The sequence below is a fragment of the Sebastes umbrosus genome, chromosome 4 (genome assembly GCF_015220745.1).
Source record: "Sebastes umbrosus isolate fSebUmb1 chromosome 4, fSebUmb1.pri, whole genome shotgun sequence".
NCBI lineage: Eukaryota > Metazoa > Chordata > Actinopteri > Perciformes > Sebastidae > Sebastes > Sebastes umbrosus.
The window spans coordinates 32,807,219-32,827,984 of NC_051272.1; the positions used below are offsets into that span (position 1 = coordinate 32,807,219).

The window sequence follows — 20,766 nt, forward strand, 5'->3', positions numbered from 1 at the left end:
CAGTATGTTGGTGTTAACTGCCTGACTTCTTGTTTCCCCTGGTAATATTCAGAAATTGGTCATAAGATAGTTTCTAAGCATAACAATTCACACTTCAAACTTTACGTAATAGTTTCCTTAGTCAATTTTTTTAAAGCCTGAAAACAGAGCCATGAGGAGGTACAGAAGTCTAGTTTTCTCTCAGAACACTTGAATTACAATATGCTGAAAGGTTATTATGGAATTTTTGCCCAATGATGCCAAAAATATACTGCCTACTGCAGGTTTAATCATCAAAATGTTGTATTCTATTGTATCAGTTTTAATGTTATGAGTCTTATTTTTACTGTTTTTTTTCCATTTCTCAGTAAAAATCCCTCAGTGAGTGATTTTACATTTGCTGCAGTGTGAAACACCAAAGCCTCAAAGAGTTGGCACTTGTTTCAGCTGATGATTTACTCACATGGCGGCTGTTTTTGGTGTGGAGTCCAAATCATGAAGACACCTGTAATCCTCAGCGCAGGCACAGATCAGTCGTAATGTCCTAACTGTAACAAAACATAGCAGAAGAAATAAATACAAACCATGTAAAACCCCAGTCCAAAGAAACAAATTTACAATATGCAGATACAGACAAAAAAATGATGGTCTGCAGCTGAGCAGTGTAGAAAAATGGCTAGCTGTAATTAAAAACACTACTACAAAATTAACTGGTTCCAAATGACGGAGGAAAGGACTGGATTGATTGAGGTAATCTGTTCAATCAAATACCAAATGAATCATTTGCTCTCTGCCCACACCAACCAATGATCCATGTTTTGTCAATAAATGGCAAATTAAAGCAGTCAGAGGTCCATGGAATGGATGCACCAGATGTGATGGCTAATGTTTTTAAAATGTTGTATACAAAGCAGCCACCGCCACGAAGAAAAGAACACCAAAGACAGAAACGTTTTTATCAGCAATCCAAGGAAAAGGCAGGGGTTGACACTGACTTAGGGATCAGAATTGGTTTAGTTGACAAAACTGAAAATATGGTTGCCATTTTTAGTAATCTTAAATTTTGAGTAATTAAGATACTATGCAGTTATACGTCAACTTAACCCTCTTAACCAGCTTAACCTGAATGAAAATGGGTTCTATCGGTACCCAAGAGTCTCCCTTTTACAGACATGCCCACTTTATGATAATCACATGCAGTTTGTGGCAAAACATGCCATTTTTTTAATGCAATATTAATGCGCTATTTTCGCTTATTCTAAAATGGTGTGTTTGAATATTTCTGCATACTGGGGTCCCTATACAGTCTTAGAATTGCATAAATTGGGTATGTCCTTGACTTCATCGTATAAAATGACCTGTTGTGTCGTTTCCACATGCGTCTCCAGTGGGCACTTGTGATCGGATCTCACTTCCCCGCTCTATATGCAAATAAACACGTAGTAAACACATGGCTAATACAGCAGACGTTGTGACGTAATATTACAGGAATGTCAGTAGTAATATCCTACATGTTCGTGAATTTGGGTACATTTTATTAACATCAAAATAAAAGGTCATTATACCGGCGAGCGAGAGAGAGCGAGCGGGTGGGCGGGCGGGCGGGGATGAGAGAGCGAGCGGGTGGGCGGGCGTTTATGAGTTCCATGCAGAGCACCGGAACAAAAACACCGACACATCTCCGACAATATGATAATAATGCACTTCCTGTGCCTAGTGTAATAGTCTGTAGATATGTAGCCTATAGATAAGATACATTGTAATAAAATACAGTTGTACCGACAGGAGACAGTAGAGCACAGAGGCTGTTTCCATGCTGCGAGGCTGACAAGCGCTCACGTCTGTCTGTCTATTCACATGAGGAGCTCAGTGAGACCCAAAGGATCTCAGCGGGATGTCAGTTGAGTAGGCAGTTCTTAATGTGGCCCAGGACACATTCACTACACACTGCTGAAAGAACGTGTCCATATGTGGCCCAGACCACCTCTGAATGTGGTCTGAGTGATCGGATCTCAATGCGTCTTGAGTGTACTAAGAGCTGTCCACTTGTGATCGGCTCACTGAGGACGCATGTTAATACCAGGTCTGAACAGAGCCTCAAACAACACAATCTGACTCACCAATACATTCCAACTTCCTCTGTGGACAGCAGTCTTTGATGAGTAGCTTAAGCTCTTGAACAGCAGACTCGTAGGGGTAGGAACCCTGCAGTGCGCCAGGGTCTTGGGTAAACAGTTTCAAGGGAACACCAACATCTGCAGGTGAAACATCCCCGTACAGCTTCATACTTGTCTCAAAGGCTTGCTCCCTTTCCTTGTGGACCCTCCTGAGAAAGAAAGACACAAGGTTACCAGACTGAAAAGCCAGACAGGGAAAACATTTCAACGATGGACGTTTGTAAGTGAGGAACCCTACCAGGCATTTAGGAAGAAGAATGGTATTTGTGATGAACTTACAGTGACTGACTAGGCCTATTAATTTTGAAGAATTTCGTGGGTGCAGAGGAGTCGAGCATTCCACATTTTATTTTTTGGCAAGATGAAAAAGCATCCGTAGCAATTTGATCGGAGGATATTTAAAAAATAGATATCTTCTATATTTACACGTTACATCACATCTGTCTACATGCGTTACATCAATGCACATATTTGGGTCTATATCTCTGTACATTGCGTATTATTTTTATACTTTGTACTGGGAACCTTTGCCCATTCCTTGGACAATTTGGCACATTCCTGCACAAAACCACCACTTCTAAAAACTGCACAGCTCTTCCATTTTTAATTTAGATATGTTTTCAGATTTTATTGTATTTTCTTCTATTCTATATTTATGCGTCTTGATTTTTGTCTTGAATACTTGATTTTATTCTTAATTTTGATTTCTCTTACTGTTTGTATTTCGTGCACCAATACATCATAGCAAATTCTGTGTATGTGAAAACTTACTTGGCAATAAATTGGACTCTGAATGGAAGCTGGGAAGAGGCTGACATACTTGGAGTAGCACTGCCACATGCTGGTCATGACCCATACTGTATTTCTAGCAAACAGTTCATGACAACCCTAAATATTTGCTTTAAATGCAGTATAAAAAAAAAGAAACCTTAGTAATACTAAATGCCTGAAGCCTCTGACGTCCTCGAAGTCCACCATGAATATGTTAGTGCTGTCATCATAACACACACTTAATTTGAATTTATTTGAACACATCCCACATCCTGTAGATTAATTTCCAATCTATCAGCAGCCACTGGTGTGAGCTCATTTCTTAATTCTTGTAACCAGCTGTGACAGCGACCCTGGTATTGTTTTCACCTTGTGAGTCTGTGTTTGATCATCACGGCAAAAGGTGGTCCAGGAGACACCGACTTTAGCGTGAACTACCAGCTCATTGACTGCAGTTTACTTTTGCTGCTGGATCCTGGAAATACATTGCCAAAACTACATGGATGCTGGATAACATTACAACCAAATGAGCATGAGCAGATAGCCTACAGGAACAGTGCCACCCTGCCATTGCAACTCAAAGTTTTTGTCATACTAACTCATAACTTCACCGCTGGCAAAACACCTCCACTCATTAAATCCATGCTCTACTACTTTATTACCTCCGCCTAGGAAGGAGGTTATGTTTTCACCGGCGTTGGTTTGTTGGTTGGATGATTACTCCAAAAGTCCACGATGGATTTGAATGAAATGTTTTGGAGGGGTGGGGTGTGGCACAATGAACAATCTATTCGATTTTGTTTGCAATCCGGATCATGATCCAGCTTCGGGAATTTTTTTTAATAACTCCGCTCAGCCTGAGCATTAACACCACAGGCTTCAAGACATGCGCAGTGTAACTGATGACGCGTTCATGACGCGTCACCCAGCCTCTTTCCTTCAGAAAGAGAGAGACAGAGAGAGAGCGGGGGGTGGAGGGAGGGGGGGTACAACTGTAGAATCTGCGTTTTTTCACATTAAACTCTGTGAAATTACAGTTGAGTTCGACCAAAGCACACTTGCTGATTGTTGGAAAGAGTAACGACGACGGTTTAGGTGAGTTTTATTTTGTTTCTGTCCAGTTTGAATGAAGTGTTTTATGATGGTCCGCTACAAACAGCTGATCTCAACATAAACAAAAATACACATGGATGATGGTGCAAGCTGAAAGGAGAGGGGGGCGGAGGTCTGCGCTCTCCGAGTGCCATTCTAGTAATTCAATTCAATTCAATTTATTTTTATGAAGCGTCAAATCATAACAGAAGTCATCTCGAGACGGTTTTTATATAGAGCAGGTCTAAACCGCATTCTATAAATTAGAGACCCAAAAAGAGATCCCCCTTGAGCATTGCATTGTGATGGTAATGCGTTGTGGCAAGGAAAAACTCTCCGTTTAGCGGGTAGAAACCTCGAGCAGAACCGGGCTCTGGGTGGGAGGCCATCTGCCTCGACCGGTTGGGTTTTGAGAGAGAGAGAGAGACGGCAAAAGAGAGAGACAGAAAGAGAGAGAGAGAGAGACAGACAGAGAGAGAGCGAGAGAGAGAGAGACCGCAGTGGTTATGTCAAAGCAAGCGACTAATATGCCTATTTGGAAATTAATACCTGCGCTAAGTGTATTTCACCGATTTTGCAGCCAGTACTACTTGGGTGTGTTTTTCCCATAGAAATAGAATAGGAGTAGAACAGACATACACAAAAATATGAAGACATGTTTTAGGTCACAAGGATTTAAGCTGCAGTACCTGAAAAGGGCAACCAGGGCGCTCCACAGCGGTGTGAAGAAGGCTTCCTCTATGCTGGCGAGGCACAGGTCTTTAGAGTTGGCGGTGTTTAGACACTCAAAGGATAGCAAACACAGTGACAAAAGTCGATCTGAAACATAAAGAAACAACTTTTACATTTGATCGGTTAAAATGCAAAATTCAGCCTTAAACATTTTCAACAGCAGGATATTGTTGCTGAAAATCAACATAGTAAGACATTTTCTAAGCATGCAAACACAAACCGTCCTCTATCATCGAGCTCACCAATTGCAATATGAATGTCTTTGACAACGGCCTTCAGGTGTTCCGTCAGCGCTCTCATCTCCAGCTCCTGGATGCTTCCCTCGTCCTGCTCCGACTGCATCGAGGGATCACTGGTCAGCTCTGAATCCGAGCCAGGGTCGTCTGTGCTGCCGTGGAGCGGGGCCCAGTCCAACTGGGTCAGGAACTGCTCCAGGTCCTCAAACGAGTTTTCCCGATCCACCGTCATCTGTGCGTGAGGCTCCTCCCCATCCTCGTCGTCGTAGTTGGAGTGGAGGTCGTGAGAGAGTGAGGGGGAGAGCGACGAGCCCGTGCTGAAGCTCTGGCCACCAACGCTACCGCCTCTGGTTGGCCTAGTCGGGGTCTCTGTATGATCAATAACATTTTCACATAAGCACATGTAATAATGCTAACGTAGCACTCAGTGATTTGATCTATAGCTACACATGGCTACAGCATGGCTCCTTTGCTATTACTTGTGCATTTACAATAGTATCATGAATCCTAGCCATGTGAAAAGACAACAGGCACTTATATACAAATGATGATTTTGAGATTGGTTGGAAGTTACTGAGTATGGTCCGATCTAGGTTTGGTTTTTTGATCAGAGGTTGGATAACAGCATGCTTGAAGGAAGAACCGTTTAGCGGTATCTTCCGTTTAACGAGAAGATACCGAGATAGATGTTGAACTCCCTTCGTAGTACAGGCCTCTGGTCAAAATGCAGGGGAAAATCTCATCATTCTTTTAAAAAAACAACAGAAAGCTCCAGCCCTGTCCTCAATCAGGAGGTTGATAGTGAAAGAGATGAGCATTATAGTGATGATCAGACCAATCAAAGGATGGTGATGACGATGATGAGGAGGATGATCAGGCAGTAAGAGTTGCTGATCTGTGTGTGTGATCTGGCTTTATGGCTTTTATATTCTCTAAATAAATATGCATTGTGGATATAGTCTCTTTATGTGAATCTATGCCCCTTAAAATGTTTGGGTGAAGCAGACAAGATTTAGTTTTTTCAAGAAAAGTGGCAACACTGTAGAAGCTAGTGTACGAGTGAGTGAATAAGTGAGTGTCATTTTCAATAACCATAACAGTACAAATAATTGACATGGAAATCACTCAATAAATAATATACAGTATTTACCTTAATAATGGGAGATTACTGAGCTACAAAAACTGATTAAGTGAAAACTTCATCATTGTTTTCTTTTTTCATGGGGAAGGACCCCCGTGCTCTAATTGTATATTCACTTGACATCCAAACGGAAACAGCGGTAATAACTACATTTCAGTCATGGTACAATCTACTGGCAGATCAATCCACCTCACAACACCTGGCTCTGGCCCTACCTGGATGAAGCAGGCTGTGAATGCTGCGAGACGGCCTCAGTGGCAGGGCAGGACTGTGGGAGAGGCCTTTACTGATGATGGGATAGAGCATGTTGTAAACCCGGTACTGATGTTTCCTCAGCAGCTTCACCACTGGGTGGTCAGACCGGCTGAGGACACAAGTTAGTCACAATGTGCAAATATTAGTCAATCCTCATTTGGCCTGAAAATGTTGAATGTTACAAATAGCGTGATGACAGGGTGATGACAGCATCCCAGAGCTACTTTATGCAAATTCCAATCAGATGTATAGTAAGAGACAACAATTAGGGCAGTTTAGGGGATATAGGTTGATGTTTTTTCCCATTTATATATAATTGATAGCTTATTATAATATATTGTAAATCATAACAATTTCCAGTCCTCTTCATATACAGAGGGGAAGTCCCGCCCCCTTCCGGTGGACCACCATAGGACGATATATTCAACAGCGAGAGACAAATATTTTTTTGATCCCATTTGAATTGTGCCATGAATCACACATATGATGTTTGATGCAAGTCAAGAAAGTCTCGGTTCGTCGTAGTATCATTTACACGTTCATTCAGAGTGTGAATGGTTGTCTGTCTCTCTGTGTCAGTCCTGTGGTAGTCTGGCGACCTGTCCAGGGCGTACCCCGCCTTCACCCAATGTCAGCTGGGATCGGCTCCCGCGACCCCGAATGGGATAAGCGGTTACGGATAATGAATGAATGAATTACGCTTAACAAAGTTAAATCGTACTTACTTACAGTTAAATCAAAGCGTTATTGATGTTACAGAGCTGCTTGCCATGTCTGTTATGAACGTTGTCTTCACCACCGCATTGCATTGTGGGATATTTACGCCGCCGTAGTGTCCAGCGTTGCATACTGCAATATTTCACCGGAAATAGTATGTAATTCGCGTACTACTGGTTCATACTAAGGTTTCGAACATATTAAAATATCTCACATTCTGTTTTAGCGTACTCAATAGCATGTTAGTGTGGAATTTTGGTCACAACCATCGTGTACTGTTTAGCCGTAAAATGAGAAGGTTTGCTCCGGCTGGTGGGCGGTGCTTGGTATTCCCTCAACAGATCTCAACATGGCTGCCGGGTCACAAACGTTCTCATTTTACAGCTGAACAGTACACTAAAAGATGTTTCTGAGAACATTTGAGGAGAGAAATAGGCATTACAGTAACAGAATATTGATGAATTCATTAATTTGTTTTATAAAAATAACTTTTTTTTAAATCATATTTGCTCCATTTCTACCCACTGCAGCTTTAAGCACAAATATAACCTTAAACTCCATTTAAAATGCTCATGTTGCAGTCAGTTACCTGAGCAGGTAGGAGACTAGACCTGACACTAATGTGACATCATCAGGATTCGTCCTCATGTTGGCTTTCCACAGTTTGGGCCAATCCTAAAGTGACAAAAAATAACAATAAATAAATGACTTGTTGGCAACTATATCTATAATTTCATACAATGCTGGTTATTGGATTCATTTTAAACCAACTGATAAAATTGCTCAATACCAAATTTGACAATTGTTTTCTCCAGTTGTGCAAGAACATGATTTATTAGAAGCACATAAGCATTGAGCTGTTCGCCTTTTTTTCATATAAACATATATTGAATACTCCAGGTCCAGGCAGCACTTTGTGCTCTGGTAACTTCTAATGACATCTTCCACTAGTTTTGACATATTTATGGGATTTACATTGCAAACTTACATGGTCTTGCTCATATTCCAGTACATTGGTATAGAGAATACGCTGCTCTTGTTCGTCTGCAGTCATTGCCCCAGATGCTGCAAATCTCCTGTAATGACAAACACACATTTACAGTATGTACAGTACATCTATACTTGCTGGCACACTGAATTTGCCAAACTTGGAAGCATCACCCTCATAAATGTATGAATATATCAAGAGTCACTGATGTTTTTTTTGCCTTCAGTGAGGACCCACAGTATGAAACCTGCATCTTTGTGGATTGATTTAGTGTAGAAAGCCAATTTATCTCAAATTACATCACTACGTGGGTTAATTTGAATATATATTTTTTTAATAAATTGGTTATAAGTTATACAGTATGTTTACTGCTTTGACCACTGAACTATACACACAAATAACAGAGGAAGGACATGCTGATTTATTTCACACATCTGTGTTGATGCAAAATTAAATGCCACATACAGTACATGTCCTATACCATCATATCTCACTTCACATCCAACTTAAGTCGTTGTTACAATACCGATCATAATTTGAAGATGTCAAAGAGAGTTTTCCCTCTCTCCGTGTGTGTGTTTTTTGGTGAAATACCAAAAGAGACTGTAAACCATCTTTAAAATTGTGTGGCTCTAAATGATTTCCAAAACTGACTTAACCCTTTCCAAGAATTTATTGAGTGCTTTCCCCTCAGATAACAACACAAACAGGTAATACCACCGGGTCTGTAGGGGACACTAAGAGGGTGTAAGCACATCAATTTCATTTCAAAGTTTAAGAGACGCTGGGAGGAACTAACTTGAGACAGGCTTTTGAGGAAAAATTAGAGGAAAAGAACCTGATAATTCTGTATGATCTTTTATAGATTGAATATAACTACAGCATTTGCAATATTTGTAGAATTATACATCTCAACTGGTTAAAGAATAAAGGCAGAAGCTAAAAACAAACTTATGTTTTAACCTAATTCAGTGTGTTTGTTTGAAAATTGTGATGTACCTGTTGGCCTCTTCCTGTAGCCTTAGTCTTCTCTCCTCCATCTTTCGCTGGAGCTAATGTCACGGCAAACATTAAGGAAACCTCCAAACATCATAGTCTTCACATGGATCAGCTATAAGCAGTGTCTGAAATTAGCACCCGCCACCCGCCAAATGCGGGTAAATTGTTGGCAGTGGTGGGTCAAATTGTCAGGCCATCCGCCACTTTGGCAGGCAGGGAAAACGCTGGGGATGGGAATGGAACCGGTCCCTAGCTGTCTGACTCCTTGGCATCTCATGCCTCCGGGAATATCGAGCCCTCTGTATTGATGTTTTCCGACAGTTACGCATGCACAATCATGTTCATGTTCATCATGTTTCAGTTTGTTTTGGACCGGAGCCACGGCGGAGAGAAAAAAAAACGCTCAAAAGCGTGGCGTTACTACTACTAAACCTGAGGGGACGCACCCTATTTTGTCCCTGATAATGCTTCACTGTGAACAACAAATCTATGTTGAAACCAGCAGGAGGAGAGTTAGTAACGTTAGTCACGGAGATGCCGTTGAGTTACATTAAAGATACGTTCAAGCTCTGTTCAGTAAAAATGACTGCTGGGTTAAGGTAAATAACAAAGTTATCATGATGTGTTCAAATGCAATCTTGTAAAATGTAGCTTTTTGGCGAGGAACTCGAATAAATCCAGATGTTTGAAGGATGTTTTCACATCAATATAAAATAGATAAATTATTAAAGAGGGAATTATGACCTGTTTTAACTTCCTAACACTAGCTCTAAACAGTTTATAATACCTCTTTTAAACTACTAATGTCAAGATAAATATATTAAATAGCAAATTTTTAATTATCATAATCATGTTAATTGTGTTTTTATGCAAATAACCAGAATAGATGACAATAACAAAGTACAGTACAGTACTGTGTACAGTATCCTCCCTCCCCCCGAAAATAGGGCTCCCCCAGAAGCTACTGTGTAATTCGAACTCTGGAATTTACCATGTAAATAATGTTTTCTATGTAAAATATATCAAACATTGAATGACACCAGATCTCAAATGTTCAATGTTTCAAAAGTGGCAGAAAAAAAAAATACTTGACTGCCACAGTGGCAGGAAGTGAAAAAAGTTAATTTCAGACCCTGCCTATAAGTGAGGATACCTTTGAGTTAAAGGACCAGCAAGTATAAACATTCCATTCTGTAAATATCAATATTTCACAGCCAGATATGATCATCTACAATCGTTATTGCAAGCTGGTCACTGGGTCATCACCTGTTTAATGTTTGCTATATGCCCAATTCTCCACACAGCTCATCACTCTGATTAACAGGACTTGGAAAGCTGGGAAAATGTTATCGATTAGGACAAATCAAGTCAAAAACGATATGTGAATAATGCATCACACGTTGCCTTAAAGAAAAACATTTAGATTTGTAAAGCTACCCTTCACTGATCCAGCAACAAAGACAGAGACTTAATGAGAACAAGGCTGACATTAGAAGGATACAGCATCCTGCCTGGCTTTGGCTATGATGAGGTTCTCCATCATCTGCCGCTGGAGAGAGAGCGTCTGCGTTGCAGAACAGAAGAGGAAATTACTTTAAATACATGCAAAATATGACCAAGGAAACTATTACGTAAAGTTTGAAGTGTGAATTGTTATGCTTAGAAACTATCTTATGACCAATTTCTGAATATTACCAGGGGAAACAAGAAGTCAGGCAGTTAACACCAACATACTGAGGTAAAAGTGAAAGAAGTGAAATGTGAAGCCACTATGTCATGGCCCATCCCAATTCCCATCAGGAAATGTACAAAATATATTAACAAAGTTAGTAAATTATGCTTTAAATTATGTCACTGAAAAAGAACCGCCGCCATCTTACAACCTGCACTGCAACATGGACAGGGACAACACACGGTCCAGAAGCCTAAATCATACTGTCAGCCATTACTACAAGACTGCATTAAACCTGCATCCAATATTTTTGGCATCATTGGGCTAAAAATCCATAATAACCTTTCAGCATATTGTAATTCAAGTGTTCTGAGAGAAAACTAGACCTCTGCACCTCCTCATGGCTCTGTTTTCAGGCTTTAGAAAATCTAGTCAGTGACGGGAGACTTTGACCAATCACAGGTCATTTCAGAGAGAGAGTGTTCCTATTGGCTGTTCATTCAACAGACGCAGCTGTCAATCACTCACAAATTCCAATCAAACGGTCAAACTAGGCAGCACTGATCATATATGAATCAATATTCTGTTACTGTAATGCCTATTTCTCGCCTCACATGTTTTATAAATCATTTTGTAGTGTACTGTTTAGCTGTAAAATGAGAAAGTGTGCTCCGGCTGGTGAGCGGTGTTTGGCATCTCCCCAACTGATCTCAACATGGCTGCCTTTCTCATTTTACAGCTAAACAGTTCACTACAAGATCTTTCTAAAAACATTTGAGGAGAGTAATAGGCATTACAGTAACAGAATATTGATTAATTCAGTCTTGTGAAGGGCTCATTGCATGGGTGGAAAAAAGTACAAAATGCAAGTCTCCCTCAAAAATAATCCAAGACGCACTGTATGTGTTTGAACAAAATTAAAATGCCTTTATTTTACATGGCAATAATTGTTTAAAATGACCAACGCGTTGCGACCAACATAGGTCTTCATCAGGGTCACTGTGAGCATTCAGCAGTAGCTTGCATACCTATATTGTGTATACTAATCAGCAGAGTGGGAGGGTGGTTCTCCATCCATCAATGAGAAAGCCTAGGCTTGCTCATTTTGTGCTTTTTTCCACCCATGCAATGAGCGCTTCACAAGACTGAATGAGCCCAATACACCCGAAGGATCCAAAGAGCACCTGTATGTGATTACCACAGAGACCTAGCAGCGCTTCTACTCCATTGTCTTCAGAATATTGATTCATATTTGATCAGAGCTGTCTGGTTTGACCGTCTGGTCAGAGTTTGAGAGTGATTGACAGCCGGCTCTCATAGACGGCAGCTGGACGGCAGACTCCAGATCAGCTCTGACTGCTTGTTTTCCTCCGGTCTGTGAAATGTTGACCGGAGGACAAGATTTTTTTCAGATTACCTGTTTCATGTACTACTGTCAGGATATAGTGACCGTTTATGACCATTGTTGTTGTTGTTGTTGTTGTTGTTGTTGTTGTCGTTGTCTCGAGTTATTGTTGCCACTTCCTTTTCTGGCTAGAGTGATTCTAGTTCACTGGCTTGTCCTTTGCTGTATCAGATGTTTATGTGTGTTTTGTTTTTTCATGTACTGCACTATTTGTAGGTTGCTTGTACTGCACTATTTGTTTTCATGTTGTCCACTTGTATCGCACTTTAACTTAAAAAGTAATTGAAAAAAAAAAAAACTTTTTTTTTTTTTTAAATCATATTTGCTCCAAGTCTCCCCACTGTTGCTTTAAGTCAATAGTGATGTCTGCTACAGTAGTTTGAATCACCATGAACGTTTCCAAACTTCCAGATAACACACATAAAGGTTAGTGTGAATGCAACACATGTCATGTACTGTTGTTCATCCCTTGGTGACCGTTCAGAGTCACTAAATCGAGAGTTACGTATGTAACTACGGTTCTATGAGTTCTGGATGACTGCCAGAGGCAGTGTTTAACACCAGATGTTATCCATCTCGCGCACGCGCAGGTCGAGTATTTAATATCAACAAAGTCACATGTGACCTGGGATGACGTAGTTTATATAAGCCCACGTCATCATCAGAGATGTCCCTCCAGAATCTTCTCGCCAAGATTCCGAGTGACAGCCAACTCTGGCAGTCATCCAGAACTCATAGAACCGTAGTTACATACGTAACTCTCGTTCTATTTCGTTCTTCCTGACTGCCAGAGGCAGTGTTTAACACTGGATGACGACTACCAACGTAGTCACGAGGAAAACCCACCTCACCGGGAACGGCCTGTGGATTCCTGAAAGACCACCGATGCTACTGCATGGGGAGCAGCAACATTGACCCTGTAAAAACGGGCAAAGGTGCATGGAGTAGCCCAGCTGGCCGCAGCGCAGATATCACTTAGGGGGATCCCCCGTAGCGCTGCCCAGGAAGTGGAGACACTCCTGGTGGAGTGGCCTTTGATATTAAGAGGTAAAGGCAGTCCTTTTGACCTGTATGCTTCCTCAATGGCCTGAACAATCCACCTGGAAAGCCTCTGTTTGGACTGGGTGTGCTCTTTCCTATGGCCCCCATAGCAGACAAACAGACTATCAGAGCAGCGAAAGCTCGCAGTCACCTGTATATAATGCCTTAAGGCCCTCACTGGGCAGAGCAGTTCTGCTGACTTAGCATCTTCACCCTGTAGGCATGAAGGGTCATAAGCTGCCAGCTCAATGACCTGATTAGAGTGGGCCGGAGCCAACCTCTTTGGGAAAAATGATGGGTTAGGCCAAAGTGCTACCCCTGTGCCATCCGAGTTCCAGCGAATACACGTTTCACTCACTGACAAGGCGTGAAGTTCACTCACACGTTTTGCTGATGCCATCGCCAAAAGGAAAGCAACCTTTACTGAAGACCACTCCAGCCCCGACTGCTCCAGAGGCTCGAAGGGGGGGAGACAAAGGGCTTCTAGCACCAGAGGCAGTTCCCACGAGGGAACCTTGACAGCCTGCGGGGGGTTCCGCCGCTGGGCTCCTTTAAGAAATCGGGTCACCAGAGTGTGAGACCCCACGGTCTGGTTATCCACTCTGACATGCCCAGCTGAAATAGCAGCTACATAGACCTTCAAGGTAGAAGGAGAGAGTTTCTTCTCCAGCAAAGACTGCAAAAATCTCAGTATTATTGGCACAGAGGCACTCTGAGGTACCTCCTCATGAACTTTACACCACTCTGAGAATATTTTCCACCTGTTGGCATACAGTGCCCTGGTGGAGGGTGCTCTTGAGTCAGAAATGGTTTGAATTACCGCCTAGTCACATACCCTTAGGAGTGGGTCCGGCTCCTCAGGGGCCATACCCAAAGCTGTAGGCGATCCGGGTTCGGATGCCAGATGCGGCCCCCCAGCTGTGAGAGCAAGTCTTGCCTCTTGGGCAGGCACCATGGAACTCCGTCCAGAAGCCTGTGCATCCCCGGAAACCAGGGTCTCCCTGGCCAGTTTGGGGCGACCAACAGGAGTCTGTTGTTGCCGTGCTGTATTCTGTGTAGCGTTACTGCTATCAGTGGGAATGGTGGGAAGGCATAGAGGAGGCAATCTGGCCATGGGTGTGCCAGGGCATCCTGTCCCAACGGGCTTGCTGTCTCCGTCAGGGAGAACCAAAGAGGGTAGTGCGTTGAGGCTTCTGAGGCAAACAGGTCCACCTCTGCTGCGCCATATCTCCTCTACCACCTCTGGGTGGAGCCTCCACTCGCCCGCGGGGGGTTTCTGGCGGGAGAGAAAGTCTGCCACCACATTCTGTGGCCCTGGCAGATACATGGCCCTGAGGCTGGAAAAACAAGGGAAAATCCATACCAGAAGTCTCCGTGCCACCTGTAGCAACCCAGGTTGATCTGGTGCCCCCTTGCCGGTTTACATGGTAGACAGCTGACTTGTTGTCGGACCGTACAACAACATGCCTGCCTCTCAAATGTGGTAGGAATTTGCGAAGTGCCAAATATATAGCACGGAGCTCGAGCACATTTATGTGCTCCGCCGCTTCCTGTGCTGTCCAGAGCCCCCTTATCGCTCTGTGCTGCCATACTGCCCCCCAGCCGGAGGGCGAAGCATCGGTCACCACCACCTCGCGACGTGAGGGAATCGAACCCAATGAGATGCCCCTGGCCAGATATGCCCCGGCTCTCCATGGCCGCAATGCAAGGAGGCATCGGCTGGACACCCTGACTCTCTTGGATCTGTGGGACTTTGGATCTAATTGGAGACCATTGATCCAAATTTGGAATGGCCGTAAGTACACGAGGCCCAGTGGCACTACTGATGTTACTGACGTCAACATACCTAACAGCCTGAGAAACAGGCTGTACCTCAACCTCCTGTTCTTCCGGAACCGGAGGAGGAGCTGGAGTATGGCGTTTACTCGTCTTGGTGTTGGGAAGGCCAGCATATGGCGGGAGTCCAGAGTTAAACCAATGAACACTACCCTTTGGCTGGGTATGAGACAACTCTTGGCATGGTTGACGGTAAGGCCCAACCTCGTCACGTGATGCAGAAGGGACGCAGTGTCCCGCTCTGCCTGTTCCCTGGTCAGAGCACAAATTAGCCAATCGTCCAGGTATGGGAGGATAAGCATACCCCTGACTTGCATCGGGGCGAGTGCCGCCCTCATGCACCTTGTGAAGACCCGTGGGGCAAGGGAAAGACCAAATGGGAGCACCTTGAATTGGAAGGCCTTGCCTTCGAATGCGAAGCGCAGGTACTGCCTGTGAGGTAGTGCTATTGGGACGTGAAAGTATGCGTCCTTCAAATCGATGGATGTGAACCAACTGTGCCGTGTCACGTTTTGGAGCACATCTGCTGTACTCAGCATGTGGAAGGGCAACACCTTCAGAAATGTGTTCAGCCCTCGTAAGTCCAGTATAGGGCGAAACCCACCCTCTCTCTTTGGAATCAGAAAATAAACTGAGTAAAACCCACCTTGCTGTGTCTCTTGCCCCAGCTCTTCGATGGCACCCTTCCCCAGGAGGGTGGATATTTCTTGTCTGAGTGCCTGGGACTTTGTGGGATCTCTGACCGTGGTCAGTCTGATCCCACTGAAAACTGGGGGCCGGCGTCGGAATTGGAGATTGTACCCTTGGGAAAGCGTAGCCACCACCCAAGGGTCTGAAGTGCTGCTTTCCCAGCAGCTGAGTTGCCGCTGGGAGAAGCGTCCGACTGCCGGCCCCGGGGCATCAGGATCTTCCCCTCTGGCCCTTTGGGTACCTGGGGGGGGCGATACCCTGACCCCCGACCCCTTCTCGCTTGAGGCACCGGCTCCGAAAGCGGAGATTGGGCCAGCCATACCTGCCGGCGAGTCAGCGTAAGGGTCGACATTAGTCTGCCAAGCTCCCTTGTGATAAGACCGAACGCCTGCAGGGATGCATCACTGAGGCTCTGGACGGAAGCATCCACGCCAGCAGCTTGCAGGGACTGGGACAAGGATAGTATCAGGTGGGAAAGAGTTTCCAAGACGGCCCATGCGTGCCGCTGTTTCATAAGCCTTGACTAGAAAGTCGTCTGTGATGCGACACTGGGGCCTGGGACAGCGAGCATCAGGCCTCAAGACCTCATTGGGAGACACAATAAGGGCGGCAATAGATGGCTCCACTGCTGGCATCTTACCCAGTCCGTAAGTGTCAGCGTTCTGCATTGAAGCTAAGGCCCTGCCGTCAGTGGTGTGGTGGGAAAGCGATTTCGGGTCTGGCCAGCATTTGTGGAGCTCCTCAATGTATGGCTGGGAGGGTGGAACAGAGAAACCCGCCAGGGGCGGAGCCCACCTAAAAAATGCACTGGATGAGGTGCCCGCAGTCGGGGCCTCATCCAAGCCTAAGCGTGCCAGAGCCATACGGACCACTGGCTTAACTGTCGCTGGAGCAGACTCTGAGCCTGCCCTGGACCCACTTCCTGACTGCTGGGAACAGGTGTCAGAAGCGTGGGAGGAGGCTACTAGCTCTCCCTGTCCAGGCCGGTCCCTGGGTTGCGTTCACCCTGCCTGGCTGAAGGTTAAGGAGCAGCGCTTTAATCTCAGCAAACTCTGATGTTAGCGTGTCGACCTTAGTTGCCAAACAGTCCACTTTCCGTGCCTTTTTTGTAGGTGGGGCCCCCTCAGGTGGGGCGCGTCTCCGCCCACTCCGTGCATTTGAAGGTACACCCGATAGGGGCAACTGGCACTCAAGCTGCTCTTCTAGCTCAGCTAATCGAGCTATCTTCAGCTCCCGTGGCATAAAACTACAATTCATGCACTGACTGTCGGACAGCCCCTCCCTCAGGTGTACAACACCGAGGCATGTGGGGCATTCATCATGGCCATCAGTAGCTAGCAGTGGAGCCATGCAGGCACAGCAAACATGCTCTCCTAACATGGTGCTGCTGATATTTATAATAATTCTTAGTATTAATTTTATACTCTTATATTTAATTAAATAATGTATTTATCTTACTTATATAATGTGTTTACTTAGTTATGCAAATCATTGGTTACACTGGAGTGAAAGCACTCTCTAGTAACAGAGAGAAAAAAAAAAAATTACATCAATTTGCTTAACAGCAAACTGTCTCAGTAACTAGACACTAGCTTTGAACTAGGACTGTTATTATACAAAAGACAGGGAAGATAATAACTTCCCCTTTAACAGCAGCCACAAAATAAGTTAACCCACAAGCGAAATCACTTACTGGGGAGCGGTCGCTCTATCTATCAACAAAGGAGATGTCTGCTTTAACGAGCGAAATCTCTCGCCGCTGAGCAATACACACTGTAAAAGGAAATGAATTAGCCGACAACAGCCCAACGGGGCTCGTTGTCCGACGGAGGCTCGCCGATACTGTAGCGCAAACACTTAGCTCGGCGGCAATAAACAATAAAGGAGACCGAAAACAGACTCCTATCAACAAACGTAACTTAAACTCTAACGACGGGAGGATATACTCACCTTGTTATCCTAGCTCACCTGTCGTTAGCCTCGCTGAATTGAACCGGCGAAAACACCGGTGTTACAGCGTCTAAAGTGTTAGAGTGTAGCCGTGATTAACTAATCGCAGCCCTTGGAGGACGAAACCGTAGCTCCAACCATGCGGTTGCAGGGCTTCCAGCGAAAAGTCAACGGCTTATCTCTTTAATCAACCTGCATTCGCGGATTACCTGCCGCGAGAAGATTCAAGGGACATCTCTGATGATGACGTGGCTTATATAAGCTATGTCATCCCAGGTCACATGTGACTTTGTTGATATTAAATACTCGACCTGCGCGTGCGCGAGATGGATAACATCCAGTGTTAAAACACTGCCTCTGGTGGTCAGGAAGAACGAAATAGAACCACTTCAACAGGCTAAGCCTCCTCCAGTCTGTACTTTTACTTCTGCTTATATGAAAACATGCATGTTGCGTTACAGCTCGTGTCACTGATGGATGCTGGTGTTGACGTTTCTCCTCTACAGAGTGACTTTTAGTATTTTTAAAGGTCTTGGTTGTGACGTTAGCTGCTAACTTTACCTTTAAATACATCTTTAGTTTCCTCCAGGAAGCTCGGAGCTCCACCTGACGCCGCCGAAACATTTTACGTATCTGAATGACAAGTTAACATTAATGTAAAAACCTCCAACACAACACAGAGCTGATATTGGAATAAAATAGGTCTTACAAAATGTCTAACGTTCAGAATTAAATGTCTCTCGCTTACCATCTTGTTTTCTGACCGGAGGTAGTTTTCACCAGAGAGATGAATAGGAGTAGAGCAAGTTGAGCTTTTTAACTGAGACGTTATCTAAGCTGAGATAACTCTGTCCAGAGATCTGTACACAGCCCTCCTTCACTCTACTCATTCAGCATCAACCACATGTGTGAAGCTGTCTGACGTAGATACCAGACCGGAAGTACTACGAGAAATACAAAATAAAAGCACACACGATGTCGCTATTGCGAAACATGCATCACATCTAGGTTTAAAGCAGCAGTGGGTAGAAATGGAGCAAATATGATTAAAAAAAGTTATTTTTATAAAACGGTCCCTATATCCTGACAGTAGTGCATGAGACAGGTAATCTGAAAAAAATCATGTTCCTCCGTGTTCTCTGTGTCCTCCATTGCTCCTAGTGGCATCTGCAAGATTTCACAGACCGGAGGAAAACAAGCAGTCAGAGCTGATCTGGAGTCTGCCGTCCAGCTCAAGCCCCCAGGAAGAGCGCCGGTCGTTGATGCCAATTTCCGTAGCGGCCAAACCATGCATGTATTAAGAGAACTGGATACAGCGTTGGAGGCGGGGCCCCATTCATTCCTATGAAAGTTGCTCAGTGGCGCATGAAGACAAAACGGCTCGACTTCCACCTGGAAAAGTACCCGGATCTTGGGTACATGGAACATGCACAGTAGCGTCCGCTCGGTCACGGGGTCCTAACGTTACCTCGTCGTCACGGCTTGCGCTGTTGTCACGGTCTGGGTCTAATTCACATGAACGGAGGAGGGAAAATAACTTGTGTTTTACGCGTTTTACAACTTTTAGGACCTAATGATGTAAATAAGGGCTATTAGAGTGTTCATACTGGGAAGTTGATTCACCTCAAAAAAAATTATCCGCTGATTTTCAGACGTCTCTCTCCCAATGTAAGTCTAAGTTCCGCCATTTGGCCACTACGAAAGTTGGGATTAACGACCGGCGCTCTTCCCGGGGGCTTGGGCCAAACGGTGGTACTACAACTTCCGTGTCCATCAACGCTGTATCCAGTTGTCTTTATACATCCATGGTCCAGCTTGCAATAAATCGTAATATCGAATCACAATACTTGTAGAATCGCAATACTTAAAAATCGCAATACATATCGAATCGGTTCCCAAGTATCGTGATAGTATCGAATCGGGAGGTAGGTGAATCAACACACACATACCAAAGACGTCTTCTGGTAGGCCTGACCAGGTGTGAGCCTTGCCAGACGAGCTTCAAAATTGACTTTCAACTTCTGGTTCACACGTGCTGCTTCTTCAATGGGTGTCAGCTCCCTGCAGCATACACACACACACACACACACACACAAACACAACATACAAACATGCAATATGTCACTTAAGGGGGTGTGTCAAAGGCAAATAAAACAATCTGTCTTTACACCTGTCAGCATGACAGTGTCATTATCTTTAGCCGTTCAGATACTTGCTTTCACTGCTGAATATTTCAAATCAACATGGCTGGCATTCTCATAAAAAGCTCCTACAACCACCAGCAACATTCACATACTGTATGGCAACGACAAGATTCTGTAAATCAAATGTAATATTTTTTGACAGATTATAACTCAAAAAATATTCCGAGGCATAAAGAGAACTGAGTGTGAAGAAGGCAGTGAGAGGGAGCAGCTAGCATTTGTATTTCCAACCAAAGGTCTAAAATTTAGATAACTGAATTTAAGAGTTATCAATGAGTGTAAGAATGGTAAATGGTAATTGTATTTATATATAGCGCTTTTCTAGTCTTCTGACCACTCAAAGCGCTTTGCACTACATGTCAGCATTCACCCAGTCACACACACACATTCATACACTGATGGCTGAGGCTGCCATGCAAGGTGCCAACCTGCCCATCATGATCTAACCTAAAAACTCATTCACACACTGATGGCTCAGCCTTCGGGAGCTATTTGGGGTTCAGTATCTTGCTCAAGGACACTTTGACATGTGGACTGGAGGAGCCGGGGATCGAACTGCCGACCTTCCAATTGGTGGGCGACCCACTCTACCTCTGAGGCCCTGTTCAGACCTGGTATCAACATGCGTCCTAACTCCTGAGTGATCCAAACACAAGTGGACAGCTTCCAGTGTGTCTGTTCACACCTGGCATTAGAATGCCACTTGTGATCCGATCTCACTTCCCCGCTCTATATGCAACTAAACACGTAGTAAACACATGGCTAATACAGCAGACGTTGTGACGTGACATTACGTGAATGTCATAAGTAATATCCCACATATTCGTGGATTTGGCTGCATTTTATTAAAATAAAAGGTTATTGTACCTGCAATTATTATT

The 20,766-nt window shown here is 44.1% G+C and overlaps 1 protein-coding gene across 1 annotated transcript in view; it reads right to left on the reverse strand.

Annotated features, from left to right (window-relative positions):
• Positions 1–20,766, reverse strand: part of vps9d1 (VPS9 domain containing 1) — a 42,827-nt gene that overhangs the window by 15,573 nt on the left and 6,488 nt on the right. Inside the window, exons 5-14 of the mRNA XM_037767715.1 lie at positions 19,631–19,742; positions 10,589–10,651; positions 9,088–9,140; positions 8,089–8,176; positions 7,690–7,775; positions 6,344–6,492; positions 4,994–5,356; positions 4,709–4,838; positions 2,100–2,305; positions 443–527 (exon numbers count right to left, since the gene is read on the reverse strand). Coding sequence (XP_037623643.1) covers positions 443–527; positions 2,100–2,305; positions 4,709–4,838; positions 4,994–5,356; positions 6,344–6,492; positions 7,690–7,775; positions 8,089–8,176; positions 9,088–9,140; positions 10,589–10,651; positions 19,631–19,742 — 1,335 coding nt within the window. The remainder of the gene's footprint in view (positions 1–442; positions 528–2,099; positions 2,306–4,708; positions 4,839–4,993; positions 5,357–6,343; positions 6,493–7,689; positions 7,776–8,088; positions 8,177–9,087; positions 9,141–10,588; positions 10,652–19,630; positions 19,743–20,766) is intronic.